This window comes from Lagenorhynchus albirostris, chromosome 15 (assembly GCF_949774975.1).
Source record: "Lagenorhynchus albirostris chromosome 15, mLagAlb1.1, whole genome shotgun sequence".
NCBI classification, from domain to species: Eukaryota; Metazoa; Chordata; class Mammalia; order Artiodactyla; family Delphinidae; genus Lagenorhynchus; species Lagenorhynchus albirostris.
Window position 1 is genome coordinate 65055110 of NC_083109.1, and position 22286 is coordinate 65077395.

Sequence of the window (22286 nt, forward strand, 5' to 3'; positions counted from 1 at the left end):
CAACAACTGACTTGAATTCTTGCTTATTGTTTTCTTGTTGATCAAAACATATGGCATCGTGACCAGTCAAAATCCAAAGAGGATAGGGGAGACATTCACAGAATTCTTCTCCATTCCATTTGTGGAAGAGTGGCTGAAACTGCAGTAAGTAATGACACAAGGCTTTGAATAATTTATTCCTAACTTGAAGATTGTGTTAATGATAGTTTTCCTCCAATCTATGAGAACTAACTCATGTAATCCATCCAGGACCCTGCATCAGTTGTGTGTGTGGCTCTTTTCTCTGGTTATTTTTATTCTAGGCTAAGGGCATCCTATCCATGCAGTGATTATTCAAGAAGCACTTCAGAAATAAAATAGAAAACTTAAAAAATTTTCTTATCCTAAGTAATTCATCTCTCCATTCTCTCTTCCTCTCCTCCTAGCCCTAAAGGTCATTATGTCTCAGGAAATACGACTAAACTTTTCTAAGTATTACTTTGTAGTTATATGCATCATTTACATTTAAAATATTAGAACATGACAGATGAGGTTAATACTCTCTTTGACCGTCATTCTAATCTGAGTTTTCTCTCCTCACAGAATTAATCAGCTTGGTCTATACTGCATCCTTCCGTTGTCTTAAAATTAGTTACTTAATTATATAAAATTAGATTATATCATACAAAATTAGTAATATTACTTTATGTGACCTGTTTATCATCAGTGATATAGTAATAATAATGACCACTAACATTTATTGAGTGCTTGTATCACGGGTCTCAGCATTTAACGCTCATGAACTAACTTGATCCTCATAACAATGCTATTACCAGCCCTATTTTGCAGATGAGGAAATTTATGCATTATCCTGCAACTTGCTTTTATTTGACTGAAATACATGCTTTTGAGATCTAGCCATGTTGATTCAATTACATCTAATTCATGCCTTTGATAGCTTTATAGCCTATGACATTTCTAGATTTGCATAATTTGTTCATTCGTACAGTAAATGTTTATTGAGTACTACTGTGTGCCAAACATCATTCTAGGTGCTGGAGATAAAGCAGTGAACAAAGTAGCCAAAACTCCTGACTTAGTGGAGCTTATATTCTGGTGGGGGATGGCAGACAATAAGCAAGTAAGTGCTATAGAGAAGAATGAAGCAGAGAGGGGAGAATATAGAGTATTGACGGGACTTAATTTTATATAGGGCGGTCAGGAAAGACCTCACTTGGAGGATGACTTTTTTTTTTTTTTTTAGTATTTATTTATTTGGCTGCGCCGGTTCTTAGTTGTGGCACGTAGGATCTTTGTTGCTGTGTGCCAGATCTTTAGTTGTGGCGTGCAGGATCTTTGTTGCCATGTTTGGGATCTTTAGTTGCAGCATGCAGGATTTTTGTTGCCATGTGTAGGATCTTTAGTTATGGCATATGGGATTGAGTTCCCTGACCAGGGATCGAACCCAGGCCCCCTGCATTGGGAGTGTGGAGTCTTAGCCACTGGACCACCAGGGAAGTCCCTGGAGGATGACGTTTAAGCAGTGATCCACAATTTTAAGCCATAAGTGGAAGAAAGACAACTCAATTTAGAGAAAATAATATTTAACTTATTTCTTTGAAAATATTTTCACACCAGCCCTTTGCAAGAACAATGTCAGGAAACTGAGACACTAGGAAATTAAGTAAGTTTTGTAAAATCCCATATTAAACAGAGTAGAAAAAAATGAAATTAGACCCTTAGCCCTCAAATGTTACATCTTTTGCTTAAATCTGCCCTTCTGGGGAATGCCAAGTTGAATAGACCCTTGGCTGACTTTCTCAATTTTGAGAGTTTAAAAGAATTCAGGTATTAACCAGTTTTTAAAAATCTGAGACTACCTATACATTGGAAAGAGAACGATATTAGAAAATCTTGCTTCTTATTAAGCTTCTAAGCCTCTGCCTAATTTTGTCCACTGTGAAAATGGAAAGCCGGGCTTCCCTGGTGGCGCAGTGGTTGGGAGTCCGCCTGCTGATGCAGGGGACGCGGGTTCGTGCCCCGGTCCGGGAGGATCCCACGTGCCATGGAGCGGCTGGGCACGTGAGCCGTGGCTGCTGGCCCTGCGCGTCCGGAGCCTGTGCTCCGCAACGGGAGAGGCCACAGCAGTGAGATGCCCGTGTATGGCAAAAAAAAAAAAAAAAAAAAAGAAAAGAACATGGAAAGCCTATAATTTATAGATTATAAATGATTAATAAGTGAAAGATTAGCATATTTCTCCAGGTTGAAAATGAAACATTTTCCCACTTACAATAACCAATGAAGGGACTTCCCTGGTGGTGCAGTGGTTAAGACTGCACTCCCAATGCAGGGGGCCTGGGTTCGATCCCTGTTCTGGGAACTAGATCTCACATGCATGCTGCAACTAAGAGTTCATAAGCCACAATAAAGGAGCTCTGGAACCACAACTAAGGAGCCCACCTGCCGCAACTAAGACCTGATGCAACCAAACAAGTAAGTAAATAAATAAATATTAAAAAAAAAAATGAAGAAGAGTCTTAAAAATAAGAGAGTTTCTCTAAGTAAGAGTTCTCTCAAATCTCTAGTCATTTATCGTAAAAATACCTTAATTTAAAATAGTTGCTAACTTCCACTGGCAGCTCATGTAAGTATACTGCAAAGTAGCAATAGCAAGCATTTCAGTTGGACTCCATAAGAACAGAAACACAAAAGTTCTTGCTTTAACTGGCATTTGTGTTCTCTGCTTCCATTACCTTTCAAAGAGGTGCCCCGAGCATGATAAAAATGTAAATGATACTAATCTAATTTGATGCAATAAATATTTATTGAATATCTACCAAATGCAATGCAAAGAGCTTGGTGCTGTGGAGAAAACAGAGATGAATAAAATATGGCTCTGACCCTTGGAATGAGAGAGATGTGTTTACAAGTAGCTGTAGTTTCTGTAGTGAGTGTTGTAAAACAAATGTTAATAAAGCATTAAAGGGAAATGGGGATGCACAAGACCATCTATGCCCCACTCCACCACTGGCCTGGAGCCAGTCAGGTTGGGCCAGTGGCCAAGCTGGCTGGTGCCCAGATTTGGTCTTGAAGAGGCAAGAACTCAGGTGCCATATCCTTCTCGAGAATGCTCTTGAACAGGGAGAGCAGAGAGGCAGGTAGGGCAGGAGCCAAGAGACCATCTCTAACCCACGTTTCCCCAAGCCTACTGACATCTATTCACCCGGTAATTCTTTGTTGTGAGGGGCTGGCCTATAGGATGTTTCACAGCATCTCCAGCCTTCCCCCACTCCACATGCTAGTAGCACCCCCTGTGGTCCTCACCATCAAGAATGTCTCCAGATACTGGCAAATGTGGGGAGACAGAAAAATTGCCCCTGGTTGAGAACTTCTGATTGAATCCAGAAGGAAAAGTGAGAGGAAATCTGAGGGGGAAGGGAGAAGAGCTGAGAAAGTTCACGGTGGGCACCGTCATTCTGGTCGTTTGTGTGGATGTGAAGGTATCTGCCGAGAAGGAGGCCCAGGTTCTGGAGGCTTGTGGGGGAGGGGAGGAGGCTGCAACAGCTGCTGTGGTGAAACCGATAGGTAATCAACTAGGGATGATGAGTAGGGATGGCCCAGCTGATGGCCTGAATTTGTGATGCATATAAACAGCCTGCTTATGAGATTATTTCCAGCAACCCTGGAAAAGAGGTGGAGGAAACAGGTGGTTGGGTAAAATCAGTGTTGAAAACTGGCAAAGCTAATACAGTAAAAGGTCTAGACTAGGCCCAGAGGATTGTCTGAGAGCGAGAAATTTCCCTCTACCCTTCTAGGTTCTTCTGGACGGTATAACGATCAAATTGACCTGAGATAGATTAACAGGAGAAAATCAAACAAAAGTTTAATAACCTATATACATGGGAGAGGCCCAGGAGAACTGAGTAACTCACCAAAATGTCTGAAACCCTCACCTTAAATACCATCTGCAGTTAAAGACAACAGAGGATGTTAGGGGTAGGGACCTGAGACTTCAAAGGGGAGGAAGGCAATTGCCATGAAGATGGAAAAGCATATGTTTGGTAAATAAATATTGGAGGGGCCCTGCGGAGACAGTGGGACAGAGAGTGGACTCTGATGTCTAAGTTTCCCCACCACACCCAACCCACATTCTTTGCCGATATCTCTAGTGATAACTCTATTCCAGGCACAGGCCTTCCATCTAAATTCTTTTTAGGCAGTTAGGAGGAAGGTCAAAGTTTCTTCCTGAGTCTTTTGGGCCTTGATTGTTTTCAGCTTGAGATAATCCACATGGCAAAGAGACATTTTGGGCGGCAAATTTTGTTCCCCTACAGGATCTTAAGTACATGGAAAAGCATTGTTAACTTTTCTAAGAATGATGTCTTACATTTTTCTCATAAATTACTATATTTTCTGAATTGTGTTAATGATTTAACAACCAATTTTCAGAAAGAGACAGAAACACTACATTACGTGTTCACACTGGAAGTAAGAAACATAACCAAACTCGGAAGCACTAAAATGGGGATGGTAGGTCCATACAGTTTTTGAAATTTCAATGGATCTTATTTGGATCCTGATTCAAAGAAACAAACTAAAAAGAAAAATTAGGAGGCAACTGGAAATTTGAACACCTAGTAAATAATTGATGGTAGAAAGCATTATTGTTATTTTATTTGAGGTTTGATAATGATTTCGTATTCACAATAAAAAGTTACTTCTTTTTAGAGAAACATGCTGAAATATTTATGAATGAAATATGAAATCATATGATGTCAATGGATAAGGTTGGGGGAAGTTACATTGAGTGACTGACATGGAGAACAGTATAAATGAAGCTGGATGGTGAACTGGGTTCATTTTTTTTCTGCCTACTTTTTTATATCTTTGAAATTTTCCATAATAAAACATTAAAAGGAAAAGAAACAGTAAGATGTTTCAAAGCTCCTCATGACCAGCTGATTGAATAGCGGATAGGCTGTGAGCAAGGAGGAATCTGTTGACTGGAGGTGAACTGGGGGGGCTGTGGGCTGTTCTCCGTGGGTGATGGCTGGAGTGACAGGCAGTGGAGGAGACTGAGTTTTCACATGATGCTGAGAGGCTCAAATGACATGGAAGGAAAAGGGCCCTGGGGTGTGGCGGGGAGAGCGACAGGTGTGGGCCCAAGTGAGAAGCCTCACGGTGCTGGGGACGTCTGTGTTACCCTGGTTGAGACCCGGCTCTGAACCGGCACAGCTCACCAGCCAGTCCCCTCACATCAGCCTCATTCTCCCTCCCCGCCCCACTCCAGTGCCAAACCCAATTCTCCCCAGTGGCAATGAGGAGGATTAATATGACCAGAGCCGTGGGCTTGCCCTAAGAACATGGCTCCAATAACCTCAGAGCTCCTGGGGAACAAGGAAATGGCTTTCTAGGTCAGGTCAGCGCAGTAAATCTTTTAGGCTTGGCAGGACACGTGCGGTCTCTGTTGCAACTACTCAACTCCATAGTTGTCCATAGACAACACGTGACAAAAGGCCGTGGCTGTGTTCCAGTACCACTCTACTTGCAACGGTAGGTGATGGGCCAGATTTGACCGATGGGCTGTAGTTTGCTGAGCCCTGTTCTAGATGGACACCAATAACCCAAGTCATAGTCTCACATAAGGGCAAAATAACAATATAAATAGAAGTGAGTGGGTGGGAAAGATGAAAGGACAGAGAAGACTATGATGAGATCAGGACTTTGGGAAGATGAGATGTGACAGTCTTTCAGGGACAACCCGTTCTAAGATGTGACTGTCACGAAGGAAGAAGGGGGTCATGGGATCACATGGACTCGAGGCCATGGTGTTGGAGGTGTCATCAGTATGAATAATGAAGTATCTGAGAGGCTTGTGGGGGTGGGTTGAAGAAGATGACAAGTCAAATCCCGGAGCTGTCAAGGGAGGTGTAAGAATGTCCTGGACGTCAAAGTGAAGGTAGTGCAGTGTAGGGGTTAGGAACCTGGGCTCTGGAATCACAGCTCTGCATGCTAAACCACGCTCTACTCCTTCCAGCTGTGTGGCTCAGCACAGATGACATAAGCTCTCAGAGTCTCAGTTTTTCCATCTGTGAAATGGTCTTTCATCTAAACAAAGCTAGTTCCTTACCTAAGAGGAATTATGGTGCCAGTTTTAAGGGAATACATTTTTTTCCCACTATTGATACATATACAAATGGGTGTGTTTCAGCTATTAAAGGGAGTTATTTTTAATGTATTTGTTCATCTATTCAGCTAATATTTATTACTTGCTTAAATGTGCTCTAAAATCATGGAACAGACATATTCATAAACTGGCTGGCTGCCATTTACTGGATGCCTACTACGTGCCATGGAACCATGACACAAACATGGTCCTTGTCTTCACGAACAGAAAGTTTTGGGTTTTTTTAAATTTATTTTATTTATTTATTTTTGGCTGCGTTGGGTCTTCATTGCTGCACGCGGGCTTTCTCTAGTTGTGGCGAGCGGGGGCTACTCTTCGTTGCGGTGCGTGGGCTTTTCATTGCGGTGGCTTCTCTTGTTGCGGAGCACAGGCTCTAGGGGCGCGGTCTTCAGTAGTTGTAGCACACGGGCTCAGTAGTTGTGGCTCGTAGCTCTAGAGCGCAGGCTCAGTAGTTGTGGCGCACAGGCTTCGTTGCTCCGCGGCACGTGTGATCTTCCTGGACCAGGGCTTGAAGCCATGTCCCCTGCATTGGCAGGCGGATTATTAACTACTGCACCACCAGGGAAGCCCAACAGACAGATTTTGTATATAGTTGGATTGCTGTGTATATGGACTTATTTATGCTAGTTCAATGTTGTGCTCTTGGGGGAAGGAGAAAGAGAAAGAGAGAGAGAGAAATAAAATTTTTTTTAATGCAGGCAATTCCCCCTGAATTGTACACTGGAGGTGAAGCATAAAATGGGTCACATGACTCAGCCCTTTCCTTAATTGTCTTCAGTTTTATGTGACAGTCACATCATGAGCGGCCCATAAGGGAACTGTTTCCTTCTGTCTGTCTGTCTTTGTCTACCTGCATGACCTACCTAACTACCTACCTGCCAACCAAGCATTTATATAGTGTTTACTCAGGTACTGTTCTGAACAATTTATAAATATTACCTAATTTAACTCCCATAACAACCCTACAAAGTAGGAACTATTATTTCCCCATTGTGTTAATCAAGCTAGCCTAGACTAGGCTGCAGTTACAAACAATAGCAAAATACTCAATAACAGCTGATTTCTTATACAAAGACTGATACAGGTTGGACAGCCTTCTTATAAATTATAGCTATTTGGAACATGTCTTTTTTTTTTTCTTTTTTTTTGCGGTATGTGGGCCTCTCACTGCTGTGGCCTCTCCCGTTGCGGAGCACAGGCTCCGGACGTGCAGGCTCAGCAGCCATGGCTCACAGGCCCAGCCGCTCCACGGCATGTGGGATCTTCCCGGACCGGGGCACGAACCCGCGTCCCCTGCATCGGCAGGCAGACTCTCAACCACTGCGCCACCAGGGAAGTCCGGCACCTTAGTTCTTAACCTTAACCTCTTCTCACAGAGCCTGGCCCCAAAACAACCGCAAGGGAGGCTGAGATATGTGAGGGAACACTGGATAGTCTGTGGGTTATAGCTGTGCCGGCCATAGCCGTATCTCAGAGAAAGAGCTGAGGCACAGAGGTGTAAGTTTTTTGCCCAAGGTCACAAGCTAGTAAACAGCAGGCGCAGGATTTGAACCAGGCAGCCTGGCTCCAGGGTCCGAGCTGGTAAGAGCATAATGAATTACTTCACTCTTCTGCCTCGCCTATCACCGGGTACTTAGAGTGATCTGTACTAAGACTGGGAGAAAAACTGGCTACCAGAGACCGTTGAAAGATGCTGTGTCTTTATATGGGTAATTTAAGGTGTGTCAAGGGGAAATTTTGGCTAAATGTGAGTTTCATCTTATGTGCTCATTTTAGAGTCAGCTCCTGTGTCAGATGCCACTCCTTTGTATATTATGCGTACTAGCATTTATTGCCTCAAATAATCTTATCTACCAGCCTGGGGAGTCATCCAAAATAAGAGTTTAGGTTTATTTTAATGTTCTTAGTAAAACAAGTTCTACCAGGTCCAGCTGTCTTTGATGCTCGATGTCATCATATTATCAGATCACAGCTGGTAGGTTGCGATCATTTGCCATGGGCAGCTGCCGATTGCTTATCACATAAATGATGGGTCCTTCTCCCACAGGTCCCCATAATTTCACATACTCTTCACTCTGCCCATCCCTTCTCAGCTACCCATTTCTTTTCCATGACTCTTTTTTTAAGAAATGTATTTTTATGCAGCTATTTTATATAAACATGGATAACCCTTAAAAATTCCATTAGGTTTATAAAAATAATTAAGATTTATCATATAAAAAATATACATATTTGTTAAATAAACTACACAGTGAAAAGGAAAGGTTTTAAATCAAGGATCATCATAGAATTAAATAACTCTAGCTCTAAGGTCTTTCAAAAGGATGTTTCACTCCAAATGGCAGGAACATGGCTTTTATTTTCTCCTCTATATTATTTTGTAGCTTTCATATTGTCTATAGAGTTACTTTAAAAATTAAAAACAATTGCAAAATGAAAGGGTATTTATTCTATTTCCTTTTATTCCATTTTCTTGCTTTCTGTATTAGACATTTATGTTTTTTCCAGCCCTGCACTGATTTCCCCCTTCTTCTGGTTACAGTACACCCTATGTTTTTGGAAGGATCACCCCTCTCCCATTTCCCGTTCAAGCAGAAAGTGAGCTGATTCCACCTCTGGCTCTGGGCTGAGTATGTGACCCAGGCCTGGCCAATCAGAGCAGTGAATCCCCCTACCACCGTGCTTGCTCCCAAATTGGTTAAATCCAAGATAACCCCAAGATTTTTCAAGAAGTAACCAGGAAAACTTTTCTGTCTTTTCCTCTAGGCTTAGAATTTTGAGGTTATAAGCCTTGAGCTGCTGAGGGCAATCCTCTAAAGAGATTGTGCCTGGGATAACAGCAGAACTGAGAGGTGGCCAGAGCCTGAGTCCCTATGGCATTGTTTTGAATCTCTCTATCTCACCATGTTAGGCATGTTAGCCAGTTCTACCCCTATTAGTTAAGTGAACCAATAAATACCTTTTTTTCTTTTTCAATAAATACATTTTTTCTTTTTTTGCTTATACCAGTTTGAGTTAGGTGGATGATACCTGCCAATGAAAGAGCCCTGATGTTTTCCTACATGATACTTACCCACTGCCCTCCAGTATCCTGTGTTAGTCAGCTTTCCCTAGGTTTTGCTGCAGTAACAAACAACTCTTAAATCTCAATGCCTTATAACAACAAAGATTTATACTTCACCCTGTTTAATGTTGGCTGTGTGTCACCTCTGGCTCTGCTCCATGTCTCTTCTCATTCTGGGACCCAGGAGGGAGGAGCATCACCATTCCTCAGTCTCACAGCAGAGAGAGACGAGCAATAGCCAACCCATGCAAACAGTACTTCTGCTCACACTTCATTGCTCAATACAAGGCCCATGGCCAAGCTCAATATCGGTACTACGGGGGAAGTTGACACCACCCACAGGCAGAAACCACATGCGAATGACAAAGAGCAGGGACGCATGATTCTCTTATAGGTAAAGGAGTGATAGTTTAGGGCAATAATATAATCTGCACGTGTTCTAATCAGAGCTTAAGGAGGGGGTCTTCTTCCCCACCTTTCCGCAGCAGTGGATTACTCATATCTCCTGTTGGCCTTACTCCTGTTTATGAATCCAGCACTGTCCTCTTTTGTTGTGTATAGTCCTGACTTAACCAGCCAATCAGAAACAGTGAAATTATTTGCTATCATATTCAGGACAGGAAACATTTAGCTTTTCATTTTGACCAAAAAGTATTCATCCAATTTGTTTGCAAAAATAAATCACTGAATAAACACAAGGAACAAAAGTGCACTGCTGCCTATCTGGTCCCGTGTCCCAGGGGAGAAGTCTCATGAAAGACATCATTAAAACTGAGACCTTCAATGAAACAAAGATTGTGTTTTAGAAGAGAAAAGAAAAGGTTGTTTTGGGCAAAATGTCTTTTCAGCTAAGTTCTACCATTAGATAAAAGAAGAGAAAAGAAAAATCCACGATACTTTCAGGTCAGTGAAAGGTATCTTATGACCAAAACCTGAGGTGAGAATAGAAGTGTCACTGTGCCGTTTGAGGACAAGTGCCAGTGGTCAGATTTTCTGCACTGAGCTTGACAGTGGGGCCCAAAACGCTTGTGCCTTCAAAACGGCACAGGAAATGGCATGCGTCCTGCACTAAAGCTCAGAGTTGGATGGTAGCCTGGCAGAAAATTTGCCGTCATGCCCTGTTGCAAGGAAAAATATCCTTTCAATCCATTTTGTCTTATAGAAGATTTCTGTCTCAGTAATTCGAAAGGCCGGAGTCTCGTGAGGGTAATAAATCGTCTTTGCTCTTTATGTTAACTTTCGTCTTTAGACAGGAAGGAAAGAGACCTGTTTCCTGAATCCAGGACACGCTGGGGTGCATAAATCCTCTGAGTGCCTCCTCCTGCTGGAGGTTTTTGTGTGGGTGGCCCTTTCTCGGGGGCACACGGTACTGCTTCCTCCCCTTCTTCCTGTTGTTTTTAGGTGGCTCTTTGGGAACGAGCTCGGGGAGCCTGTGTCAGGCAGCATGGCAGACACATCTGGGCTCCAGTCTTAGCTCTGCCATTTATTAGTTGGAGTACTAGTTTCCTGTGCTGTTTAACAAATTACCACAACCATGGTGGCTTAAAACAACACAGATCTATTCTCTTATAGTTCTGGAGGCTAGAAGTCCAAAATCAGTTTCACAGGGCTCAAGTCTGAGTGTTGACAAGGCTGGTTCCTTTTGGAGACTTTAGGGGAATATTTGCTTCTTATCTTATCTGGTATCTGGAGGCTACCTCCATCCTGGAGGGCTTGTGACCCTCTGCCTCCCTCTCATAAGGACCCTTGTGATTATATCATTGGGCCCACCTGTGATAATGCAGGATAATCTCAAGACCATTCATTTAATCACATCTACAAAGCCTCTTTTGCCGTATAAGGGAATATATATATATACATTCACAGAGTCTGGGGATTGGTCCATTATGCAGCCAACATACTGTATAACGTTGGGTAACCTGGAACTAATCCCTTCACATCCCTGAACCTTGCTCCTCTCTTCTGTACCATGGGGATGGTGATAAAACCTACATCGCAGGCTTGCTGTGACAGTTAAAGATGGTATCAGAGTTTTTTGTTGCAAGCAACAGAAATTTAAAGGCTGCTTAAGAAAAATGGTATATATTGGAAGTAAAAAGATAACTCACAGACATAAAGGAAAAGGTAAGGATCTGGCCTTAGAAGCAGGTATAGGGACCCAAGGAGCACAGACCCCCTCTAGTCTTTGCCAGTCCACTCAAGATTCCTCTTCCAGGGAAGGGGCATCTGCTTGGCTAAGCTTGGGTTTCTGAGGCACACCTTGGCCAGGAGAGGGCAAGGCACTGTGACCCACATTCCCCCTGATACAGGGAGGGGGAGCTGTCAAAGCAAAATCTGAGGGTTGATACCACAAAAAGGGGGAGGGTATGATAGGCAGATAAAAATGAAAGATATTCACTGCAGAGGGCTCAAAGTAGGTATTCAAAGAATGATGGCTATTATTATTATTATTTTTATTTTATTTTATTTTTTTTGCGGTACGCGGGCCTCTCACTGCTGTGGCCTCTCCCGTTGCGGAGCACAGGCTCTGGACGCGCAGGCTCAGCGGCCACGGCTCACGGGCCCAGCCGCTCCGCGGCATGTGGGATCTTCCCGGACCGGGGCACGAACCCATGTCCCCTGCATTGGCAGGCGGACTCTCAACCGCTGCGCCACCAGGGAAGCCCGATGGCTATTATTTTATCCTTAATCTTAAGAGAATAGTAACCACTGCTTTGGCAAGATGAAACATGGGTAGCAGAATCACCAAGCAAGGGAAAGACAGAATATCTTCATTTAACCTCAGCTCTGCCACTGATAAATTCTGACATTAAGGAAAGTCCTCTATTTCCTTATCTATAATAATATTTATTCATTCAAAAATATTTGTTGAGTGCCTACTTTTTTCCAGGCACGTTTCTAGGTACCATAGAGTAGAGAACAAAAGAGAGAAAGTCTTGGCCCCTGTGGAATTTACATTGTAAAGACAGACAATAACCAAATTAACAAAGAAACATATTGTATGATGTAAAGAAGACTCAAGTGCTTTGAAGAAAAATAAAGCAGAGTAAAGTGGATTGAGAGTCCCAGGCCTAGGGTGAGAGGTGCTAGCGTTTTAGACAGAGAAGCCGGGGAAGGCTCACATTTGCACAGAGGGTTGAATGACACGCAGAGGGAGCCAACCCTATGAAGATCGGAAACAAGCGTGTTCCAGGCAGAGGGAACAGCTATTCCGAAGGCCCTGAGACAGGAACAAACTTGGCCAGTGAGGCAAGAAGAGATGAGGGAGGGTGAGAGGGTGGCAGGAAAGGAAGCCAGAGAGGCTGGTGAGGCTGCTCCCACCTTGTGTGGGGCCTTGGATGCCATGATAAAGAGTTTGGATTTTTCTTTTTCCTTTTGAGTGTGATAGGAAACTGTTGGAGGGTTTTGAGCAGAAGAGCAAGGTAATCCAATTTATCTTTTAAAAAGATCACTCTGGCAGCTGGAGGGGAGTTGGCTGAAGTCAGCGCTAATAGTGCAAGCAGAGAGGCCAGTGAGCAGGCGACTGCAGGCAGGAGATGATGGGGGCTTGCAGTGGAGAAGGTGAGAAGAGGTTGGATTTGGGATCTGTCTTGATGCTGGATGTGGGGTGACAGAGAGCTAAGGCAAGGCTGACTTGGAGATTTCAGGCCCGAGCAAGTGGCTGAATGGGATTGGGGAAAATTAGAATTAGGTTTTAAAATTTAATGGGTATACTGAAGAATCACAACTTACTGGGAATAAACATATGAAAACCTTTTTCCTTTATCTTCTCCAGTAACTGCATCACTATATTACACTGAATCTCTCTTCCATCTGAGAAGTAGCCCTTTAATAACTTTTTGACCAAATTCCATAACTTCCTGGTCACTGTTTTTAGATAGTCTGATTTCACTGTTTGGATTCATCTTGTTTATTTTAAATCCTTAGTCTTCAGTCTCATCCTGGATGCAAAATTCATCTTCCCCCATTCCCCAGCTCTAGCCACAACTGTCTATGATTCAGGGGTCCCTGACCTTGGAAGGCAGGGAAATTACTTCTTTATTTTCACTAGTCTGTAACTGAAATTTGGCCTCTCTTTTAATTATGAATGTGGGAAACAAACCTCAGTAGTACCCACAGTAACTGTACCTTTGTTACTGATAGCAACCATCAGATGTTTTTACATCCCGTTATAGTTGTTGCAGTGATCTTGAAATATCATTTACACTTGTCTCTTCTTTCAAATTATAGTAGTTAATTGAACTGCCATTAGCTCTTCTTATTTACTGTATGATTTAGAAGGACATATATTACTTTATCACCAACAGTTTTAAAAAATATTTTGATAAACTGTATTTCAATATAATTGGTTTACTTTGAAATCTTATGTATTTTTTTTAAAAAAATAAATTTATTTATTTATTTTTGGCTGCCTTGGGTCTTGGTTGCTGTGCGCGGGCTTTCTCTGGTTGGGGCGAGCAGGGGCTACTCTTCATTGCGGTGCGTGGGCTTCTCATTGCCGTGGCTTCTCTTGTTGTGGAGCACGGGCTCCAGTGCATGGGCTCCGTAGTTGTGGTGCACAAGCTCAGTAGTTGTGGCTCGTGGGCTCTAGAGCACAGGCTCAGTAGTTGTGGCGCATGGGCTTAGTTGCTCCGCGGCATGTGGGATCTTCCCGGACCAGGGCTCGAACCCGTGTCCCTTGCATTGGCAGGTAGATTCTTAACCACTGCACCACCAGGGAAGTCCCTTATGTACTTACTTTTATATTAAAAAAAAATATTATTCAGAGAAGGAATCCAAATTGCCAAAGTGAAAAGGGATTATGGCACAAAAGAAGTTAAGATCCCCTGTGAGAGGTTTGGAAGGGGTTAGGAAGGTGGCATGCTCTTCTCATACACCCCTGGAGAGGGAAGAAAGACAGTGGGGAGGAGGCAGGTCTCCTTAAGCCACATTAGTGAAAACATGTACTCAGTCACAAAGAGACTAAATAACAGAGCAATCTGGGCATATCTATCAAACAGCAGCAGGTAGCACAGCCCTGGTTTTTAAGGTGGTTATACCAGCAGTCCAAGGGTGAGCACGAGGTCTTGCAGCTTGTTGTTTAGGCAACACTGTTAACCGGACGCATATGCAGCTTCCAGTGATGGGGCTGATAAAACAGGACTTGTTTATATAGGAGAGTGATTCAGCCTGATGTCAGGGTAATAACTAACTGCTTGTTGGTCTCCCAGAGTGGAGTTGCTGAGGGAGTGAAGCGAGATCACATTCTGGTAACTATGATTTTTTAAAATGTGCTTTAGGCTGTTAGAGATTAATGCAGCTGACTCTTCCTTACTGGTTTTCGGAGCTATTCCTTGCGTAATGGAAGGCTGGAATTGAAAGAATCCTGGGAGATTCCGTCCTAATGGCTAGTCTGGAAGTCCCATTCCAGATAACCTCTATCCTACTGCTTCCAAATATTTGAAGTTCATTACTCAAGACTGTGATGTCTCCAACACAGAATGTTTGGGAAACCAGTTAAGGCTGAGGGCAGGGACTGCGTAATCTCTTTTGCTGAATACGCTGAGTAGAGGTTATCAAGTACTGGCCTCATGAATTGGTGAAGGGCTTTATGAATGATGGTTGATTGAGGGCCTGTGTCATTTTGTAAATGGCTTTGCATCTGGGTTGTGCTTTCATGGTACAAGAAAACAACGTAATCTTTTACCTAATGAAAATTGGAAAACAATTGGATTTCAAGATTCAGTTTTCAATATTAAGCAAGCCTTTCCCTTTTCTGCTTTATTCTTCGTAAATGTCATTTCAGATGGTAACTTTTGTCTTAGAACTGGATGGAGAAGTTAATAAAGGCTAACTTCTCAGCTTCTCTTATGTATTTTGCAAGTATGCTGTAGCTTCTTTAGGTCTTGAAATCTTTTACTGAACATCCAAAAATGGGGGAAGAATTGCCTGTGTGTGTGTGCACATTTATACATACACGTGTATACAGTCAGAAGAATAAACTGTTCCTTCTCAGAATTATGGCAGCAATTGTTGTGATTCAAATAGATTTAATTCATGTTTGAGAAAAAGAAGGAGGACATGACAAACGAGCACTACCAACAGGACAATTCTTCTTGGAAACACTCAGCAGTACTGTTTTGTCCGTTGGAATGCTCAAACCTATTTGCTCTGGGGACCTCCAATTTAAGCCCCAAGGAGCCTCAGCTGCCTTCTCCTGTGATTGGCGCTTTTGTTTCCCCTCCCCTCCCCAGTTCCCCCGTGATGAGCAGTCACCTCTACTCAATCTCAATTTTTATTTGACCTGAAGCCAGTTGCACGGATTCCAAAAGAGAGAAAAGGGCCTAGGGCTTCCCTGGTGGTGCAGTGGTTGAGAGTCCGCCTGCCAATGCAGGGTACGCGGGTTTGTGCCCCGGTCCGGGAGGATCCCATGTGCCGTGGAGCGGCTGGGCCTGTGACCCATGGCCGCTGGGCCTGCACGTCCGGAGCCTGTGCTCTGCAATGGGAGAGGCCACAACAGTGAGAGGCCCGCGTACCGCAAAAAAATAAAAAGGGCCTGGCATAGCTTCTATCCTTTCAAGTTGACCTGCTGAAATGATTGATAATTCCTAGGAACTGCTCTCCAAAGATCAAGTCCTTTTTATTTGGCCTGATTTACACCGGCTTTCTCATACTTATTCTTGCTTTGGGAACTAGACAGCGCCCCATTATTTAGCCATGAAAGCAAGGATGTCACTAAAGGTGGCCTCATATTACTGCTTAAAGGCCTATTAGAAATCTCATTTCGCTTTTTGGAGATGTCATTGTGATGCAAAGCGGTTCAGGGTTTCATTACTGCTGGAAGCCCTTTGTTGGGCTCGCCTAGCCTGTTGTGTCCCCAGATTTGCCATTCTCCTTTCCTACTGCTATTCCAAAATGGGAGTACTGATACTTTGAGGATTTCATGACATCGGTACAGAAAAACGTACTTAAAACAGGAAAATTGTAGCTGAACAGAAAGGCGCCATCAAATCTCCCCTCAGATACAAGTGACAAACTGCACTTCGTTCTGCTGTCCTGACATCGGATTTCCCTGTGGAACTTCAGGCAAATGAATACCTGCCAAGTTATTACTGTAAGGATTAATCAAGACGGCGTTTTCTATGACTACGGCTTTTCCCCCCCTTATTTTTATCTTCTAGGCAAATGGCTGTGTTTTCCTCTATTGAACACTTGCAGCTGCTAGACCCTGAATTCCATATGAGTGACCTTGTGAGTTGCCCTCCTCTTCTCCGTGGTCCACTCCCTGTGTTTCCTGGGCAGTTTGCATTCTTAGCAGGAAATAGTTAGTGACCTTGAACGACCCGCTTCACCCCTCTATGCCTCAGTTTCTTCACTCTAAAAGAAGGACAACAACAGCTCATTATTAATGTCATGAGGATTTAATGAAACACTGTGTGGAAAGAGCTTAGCATACTGAGCTGGGCAGAGGCTCATCCCACAAAGATTTACTGAGTGTCTGCTATGTGCCAGACGTTGTCCCAAGTGCTGGAAATGCCAAGAGGAGCAAACACAGGCCCAGTCTCTGCCCTCATGGAGCTTTCAGTCTAGTTGAGGATTTGGGTGTTCTTTAGATAATCACACAGATTTATATCTCCAAATTGGGCCAAGGACTAGGAGGGAAAATTTCACAGAGCGCCAATGGCCCTGATCTAATCAAAGGACATCATTCCATAACATTTGAGTGGAGATCAGAAGAAATAATAAGAGTGAACTGTTGGTGGGAATGTAAATTGATACAGCTACTATGGAGAACAGTATGGAGGTTCCTTAAAAAACTAAAAATAGAATTACCATATGACCCAGCAATCCCACTCCTGGGCATATACCCAGAGAAAACCATAATTCAAAAAGATACATGCACCCCAATGTTCATTGCAACACTATTTACAATAGCCAGGTCATGGAAGCAACCTAAATGCCCATCGACAGACGAATGGATGAAGAAGATGTGGTACATATATACAATGGAATATTACCATAAAAAGGAATGAAATTGGGTCATTTGTAGAGACGTGGATGGACGTAGAGACTGTCATACAGAGTGAAGTAAGTCAGAAAGAGAAAAACAAATATCGTATATTAACGCATATATGTGGAACCTAGAAAAATGGTACAGATGAACTGATTTGCAGGGCAGAAATAGAGACACAGATGCAGAGAACAAACGTATGGACACCAAGGGGGGAAAGTGACGGGGGGTGGTGGGGTGGGATGAATTGGGAGATTGGGATTGACACGTATACACTAGTATGTATAAAATGGATAACTAATAAGAACCAGCTGTATAAAAAAAATAAATAAAATTCAAAAAAAATATAGTGAACTGGGAGAAGGAGGTCTCAGCCCCAAGGTGCCCTTGAGCAAATTAGTAAAAGGTGCCCCTGCCCTAGGGCAGAGGTGGCAGAGCATGTGCTGGGGTTTCAGTGCCCTCTGGCCCATTTGCTGGGAGCCCTTGAGGAGAGAACAGCTTGCACACTGTATGCAGTGACCTGGCCGGGAGTAAGAGGATACTGGAGGTGGAGGAAAGCACCTCTGCAAAGGCCCTGAGGTGGGAGGCCACATTGGTGGAGATGAAAAGGGCGCCTCTGGCTACAGCACAAGGAGCAAGGCTGGTGGGAGGGGAGCCGGGGAAGCTCTTAGTACATATCAGCTGGTATTGTTGCACGATAGCATTATTCTCATGAATTCACTGCCAGCACACTAAGGTCTCCTTAGAAACACCAAGGTCTCTCTAGAAGCCGTTGCTTTTTAACTAGTGAAGGAGAATTACTTCAGGGATGTGATTTGTTGGTGTCACGCAACCAAGATTTACAGAATAAGGACAGTGTATGAGGAGAGACATTTAATGTGGAAAGCAGGGAGGCAGTGTACCTCCAGAAAAATACAAATGCTCTATTACAGCCCAGAAAACTAGATGTTAGGCAAAAAGAAGTGAAAACAAAAACAGAACAAACAAAAAAAGCAAATAAAAATAAAAGCAGAACATTAGGGAAAGGTTTCTAACAATGCTATCATTTGGAGGTTGTAATTATCTCTCCAAAGAAGTAGAATCTCCGTTTCTTGTTCTCTTAGAAAGGACCCGCCCAGCTGGAGACCCAGAACCCGGCAACACTGCACTCGCTAGAAATTGTCTTGATAACCCCTTAGGTTCTTCCCGGCTTTGATTTCTTTGATTTTGGAATAATCCAAAAGAGCATTCATTCATTCACACAAATATACTGTATCAAGGGTGGGTTTTTTTGTTGTTCTTGTTGTTGTTTTTAAGTCTGAGTTTAGAAGGAAATAAAACCCCAGATGCTGGAGAATTGTGCATTGTTGCCAGTTAGCTGCGGAGTCTGTCAGGCTGGGCATCTGCAAGTGGTGGCCCAGCCGAGGTCTGGTGTCAGCACGGCAATGTGAGGGAAGCCTGGGCTTGGGGATTGGGTGGATCTGGGCCCAGATCCTGACTAGGCCATTTATAAGCTGTGTGACCCTGGACAGGTTAGTCAACCTCTCTCTGTAAAATAAGAGTTACGGTAAACTCAAATGATGGCTGTCATTAGGGAGAGTCTGGAGGCCAAGACTCTTGGGGATCCCTCACTTGCAAAGTCGTTTCTGGGGATCCTGCCCTGAGAGCAGTCTCTGTGACCCACATTCGTTCAGAGGTTTATTCCTTTGCACTATATCTGAAAAGTCTTGACTTTTGGTTTTTCAGAGATAGCTGTGCTTTGGGGAAACATAAGGAACCAGAATTAAGTCAGACTTGTAAAATCTGGTCAGCAGTTAGTATCTCTAAACAGCTTTTAGGAAATAAACAACAAAAAAAGAGCATTTAGCCATGATTTTTGAATATGGTATCAATGATCAGACATCCCACCATAATCGAAGAATCCCGCAAGAGCAGACACTGCTCTTGAGATATTTTATTGCTTAGTAAGATGTAGTAGAAGAACTTAACTTTAAAATGTTCTTGAATTTAAACCACATTAAACTGGAATGTACACTGATCAGAGATAAATTGTAGTATTTCAGGAAAGAAATGGACTACTTAATTCCCCTTCAATAGAAAGTTGGAAAAAGAGTCCTTTATTATATCTCAGTCATAATGCAGTATATAAATGTGACTTCTGCTTTGTCTCTTGCTTTATGTCCACATAGGCTTATATCAGTAACATGTATGTTGCACCTTCAGAACTAACACGCAGCTTTCTAACCTGAGCCCTTCAAAGCAGGGCAGGCTAACAGTGATTTAAGATTATGCTGGTTAAAAACAAAAAATCCATCCCAGATTTTAAAACAAAGAAATGCTAACTCAAGCCTAAACTTTTCTATAAAAAATGACATTGTTGCTTTCTAAGAATGGGAATAGATGAGGCACTTAATCAGAGAGGCCATTACGTTGTCAAAGGCTCTGCTGATGCTGAAGGATGGATTCTCATGGGCTTATGACCATTTTATTGCTTTTCAGCCCACGGCCGGCGATCCCACTCTCCCTCCTGCTGACAGAATCGGCAGCAGCGCTCTGCATTCAGTCCTTCTGGAGAGCCTATCTGGTAAGAGTCATGTGCAATTACGGCATTTGGTCTGATGGGGAATTTTTGTGCTGTGGAAGACCCAGGGGACAACCTTTAGATGAATTTGGAACATAGGATAGTATAGCTAACATCCAGACCTCAGAAATAAGATTCTCTGTAAAACAGGTCTTAAAGAATGATTTAGAATTTCCACCAAAACTTATGCAGTTATTATTAAAAGTACCCTCCAACCTTTTTTAAAGTTTACTTTTTATTGAGATAAATTTTGTTTATACCATTTTATGGGTTTCATTATATTTCAGTCTCTCTATACACTACAGCATGCTCACCAATAGAAATTTAGTTTCCACCCATCACCCTACAGTCAATCCCCTTTACCCATTTTACCCTCGCTCCAGCCCCTTCCCCTCTGGTAACCACTTTTCAGTTCTCTGTATCTACATGTTTGTTTCTGTTTGGTTTGGTTTGTTCATTTATTTTGTCTTTTGGTTTGTTTGTTTTTTATATTCCACATATGAGTGAAATCATACAGTATTTGTCTTTCTCCATCTGACTTATTTTACTTAGCATAATACCCTAGAGGTCCAACCATGCTGTTGCAAATGGCAAGATTTCTTTTTTTGTGTGCCTGAGTAATATTCCATTTTGTGTGTGTGTGTGTGTGTGTGTGTGTGTGTGTGTGTGTGTGTTACATCTTCTTTATCCATTCATCCGTTGATGGGCACTTACGTTGTTTCACTATCTTGGCTATTGTGAATAATGCTGTGGTGAACATAGGGGTGTATATATCTTTTCAAATTAGTGTTTTCATATTCTTTGGATAAATACCCAGAAGTGGAATAGCTGGATCATATGATAGTTCTATTCTTATTTTTTTGAGGGATCTCCACGATATTTTCCATAGTGGCTGCACCAGTTTACATTCCCACCAACAGTACATGAGGGTTCCCTTTTCTCCACACCCTCACCAACACTCATTATTTCTTGACTTTTTGATAATAGCCATTATAATGAGGATGTTGAACATCTTTTCATGTGCCTGTTGGCCATATATATGTCTTCTTTGGAAAAATGTCTATTCAGCTCTTCTGTCCATTTTTGATAGGGTTTTTTTTGTTGTTGTTGTTGAGTTGTATAAGTTCTTTATATATTTTCCATATTAATCCCTTATCAGATATATGATTTGCCAATACCATCTCTCATTCAGTAGGTTGTCTTTTTGTTTTGTTGATGGTTTCCTTTGCTGTGCAAAACCTTTTTAGTTTGATGTAATCTCATTTGTTTATTTTTTCTTTGTCTCCCTTGCCTGAGGAGACATATCCAGAAATATATTGCTAAAACCAATGTCAAAGGGCATACTTCCTATGTTTTTTCCTAGGAGTTTTATGGTTTCAGGTCTTAGATTCATTGAAGTCTTTAGTCCATTTTGAATTGATTTTTGTATATGGTGGATACCGAACTACTTTCATTTTTTTGCATGTGGCTGTTCAGTTTTCCCAACAACATTTATTGAAGAGACAGACTATCTTTTCTCCATTGTATGTTCTTTGCTCCTTTGTCGTAAATTAATTGTTCATATATGTGTGGCTTTATTTGTGGGCTCTCAGTTATGTTCCATTGATCTGTGTATCTGTTTTTCTGCCAACACCATGCTGTTTTGATTACTATAGCTTTGTAATATATAATAGCTTGAAATCAGGAAGGGTGATACTTCCAGCTTTGTTCTTTTTTTTCTCAGAATTGCTTTGGCTATTTGGGGTATTTTGTGGTTCCATATAAATTTTAGAACTTTTAATTCTATTTCTGTGAAAAATGTCCTTGGGATTTTGATAGGGATCGCACTGAATCTGTAGATTGCATTAGGTAATATGGACATTTTAACAGTGTTAATCCTTCCAATCCATGAGCATGAAATATCTGTCAATTTATTTGTGTATTCTTCAGTTTCTTTCAACAATATCTTAGAGTTTTTATTGTACAGGTTTTTGTTTTGTTTTGTTTTGTTTTTTTGCAGTACGCGGGCCTCTCACTGTTGTGGCCTCTCCCATTGTGGAGCACAGGCTCCGGACGCGCAGGCCCAGCGGCCATGGCTCACAGGCCCAGCCGCTCCGCGGCACGTGGAATCCTCCCAGACTGGGGCACGAACCCGTGTCCCCTGCATCAGCAGGCGGACTCTCAATCACTGTGCCACCAGGGAAGCCCTACTGTACAGGTTTTTTACCCCTCGGTTAAATTTATTCCTAGGTATTTTATTCTTTTTGTAGCAATTGTAAATGGGATTGCTTTCTTAATTTCTCCTCCTGCTTGTTCATTTTTAGCATACAGAAATGAAGTAGATTTTTGTATTTTGATTTTGTATCCTGTAACTTTACTGTATTCATTTATTATTTTTAATAGTTTTTTGGTGGAGTCTTTAGGGTTTTCTATATTTAAAATTATGTCATCCACATATAGTGACAGTTTTACTTCTTCCTTTCCAATTTGGATGTCTTTTATTTCTTTTTCTTGCCTAGTTGCTTAG

The 22286-nt window shown here is 42.3% G+C and overlaps 1 protein-coding gene across 6 annotated transcripts in view; it reads left to right on the plus strand.

The window, feature by feature from the left end:
* IQCK (IQ motif containing K) overlaps positions 1–22286 on the plus strand; it is a 126397-nt gene that overhangs the window by 39094 nt on the left and 65017 nt on the right. For 3 of the 6 annotated variants that reach the window (XM_060122571.1, XM_060122570.1, XM_060122568.1), the window contains exons 6-7: positions 67–144; positions 19699–19783. In XM_060122571.1, the coding sequence (XP_059978554.1) occupies positions 67–144; positions 19699–19783 (163 nt within the window). Of the gene's footprint in view, positions 1–66; positions 145–16390; positions 16461–19698; positions 19784–22286 lie in introns of all 6 variants that reach the window. The other 3 variants (XR_009535134.1, XR_009535135.1, XM_060122569.1) reach the window with 2 other exon arrangements.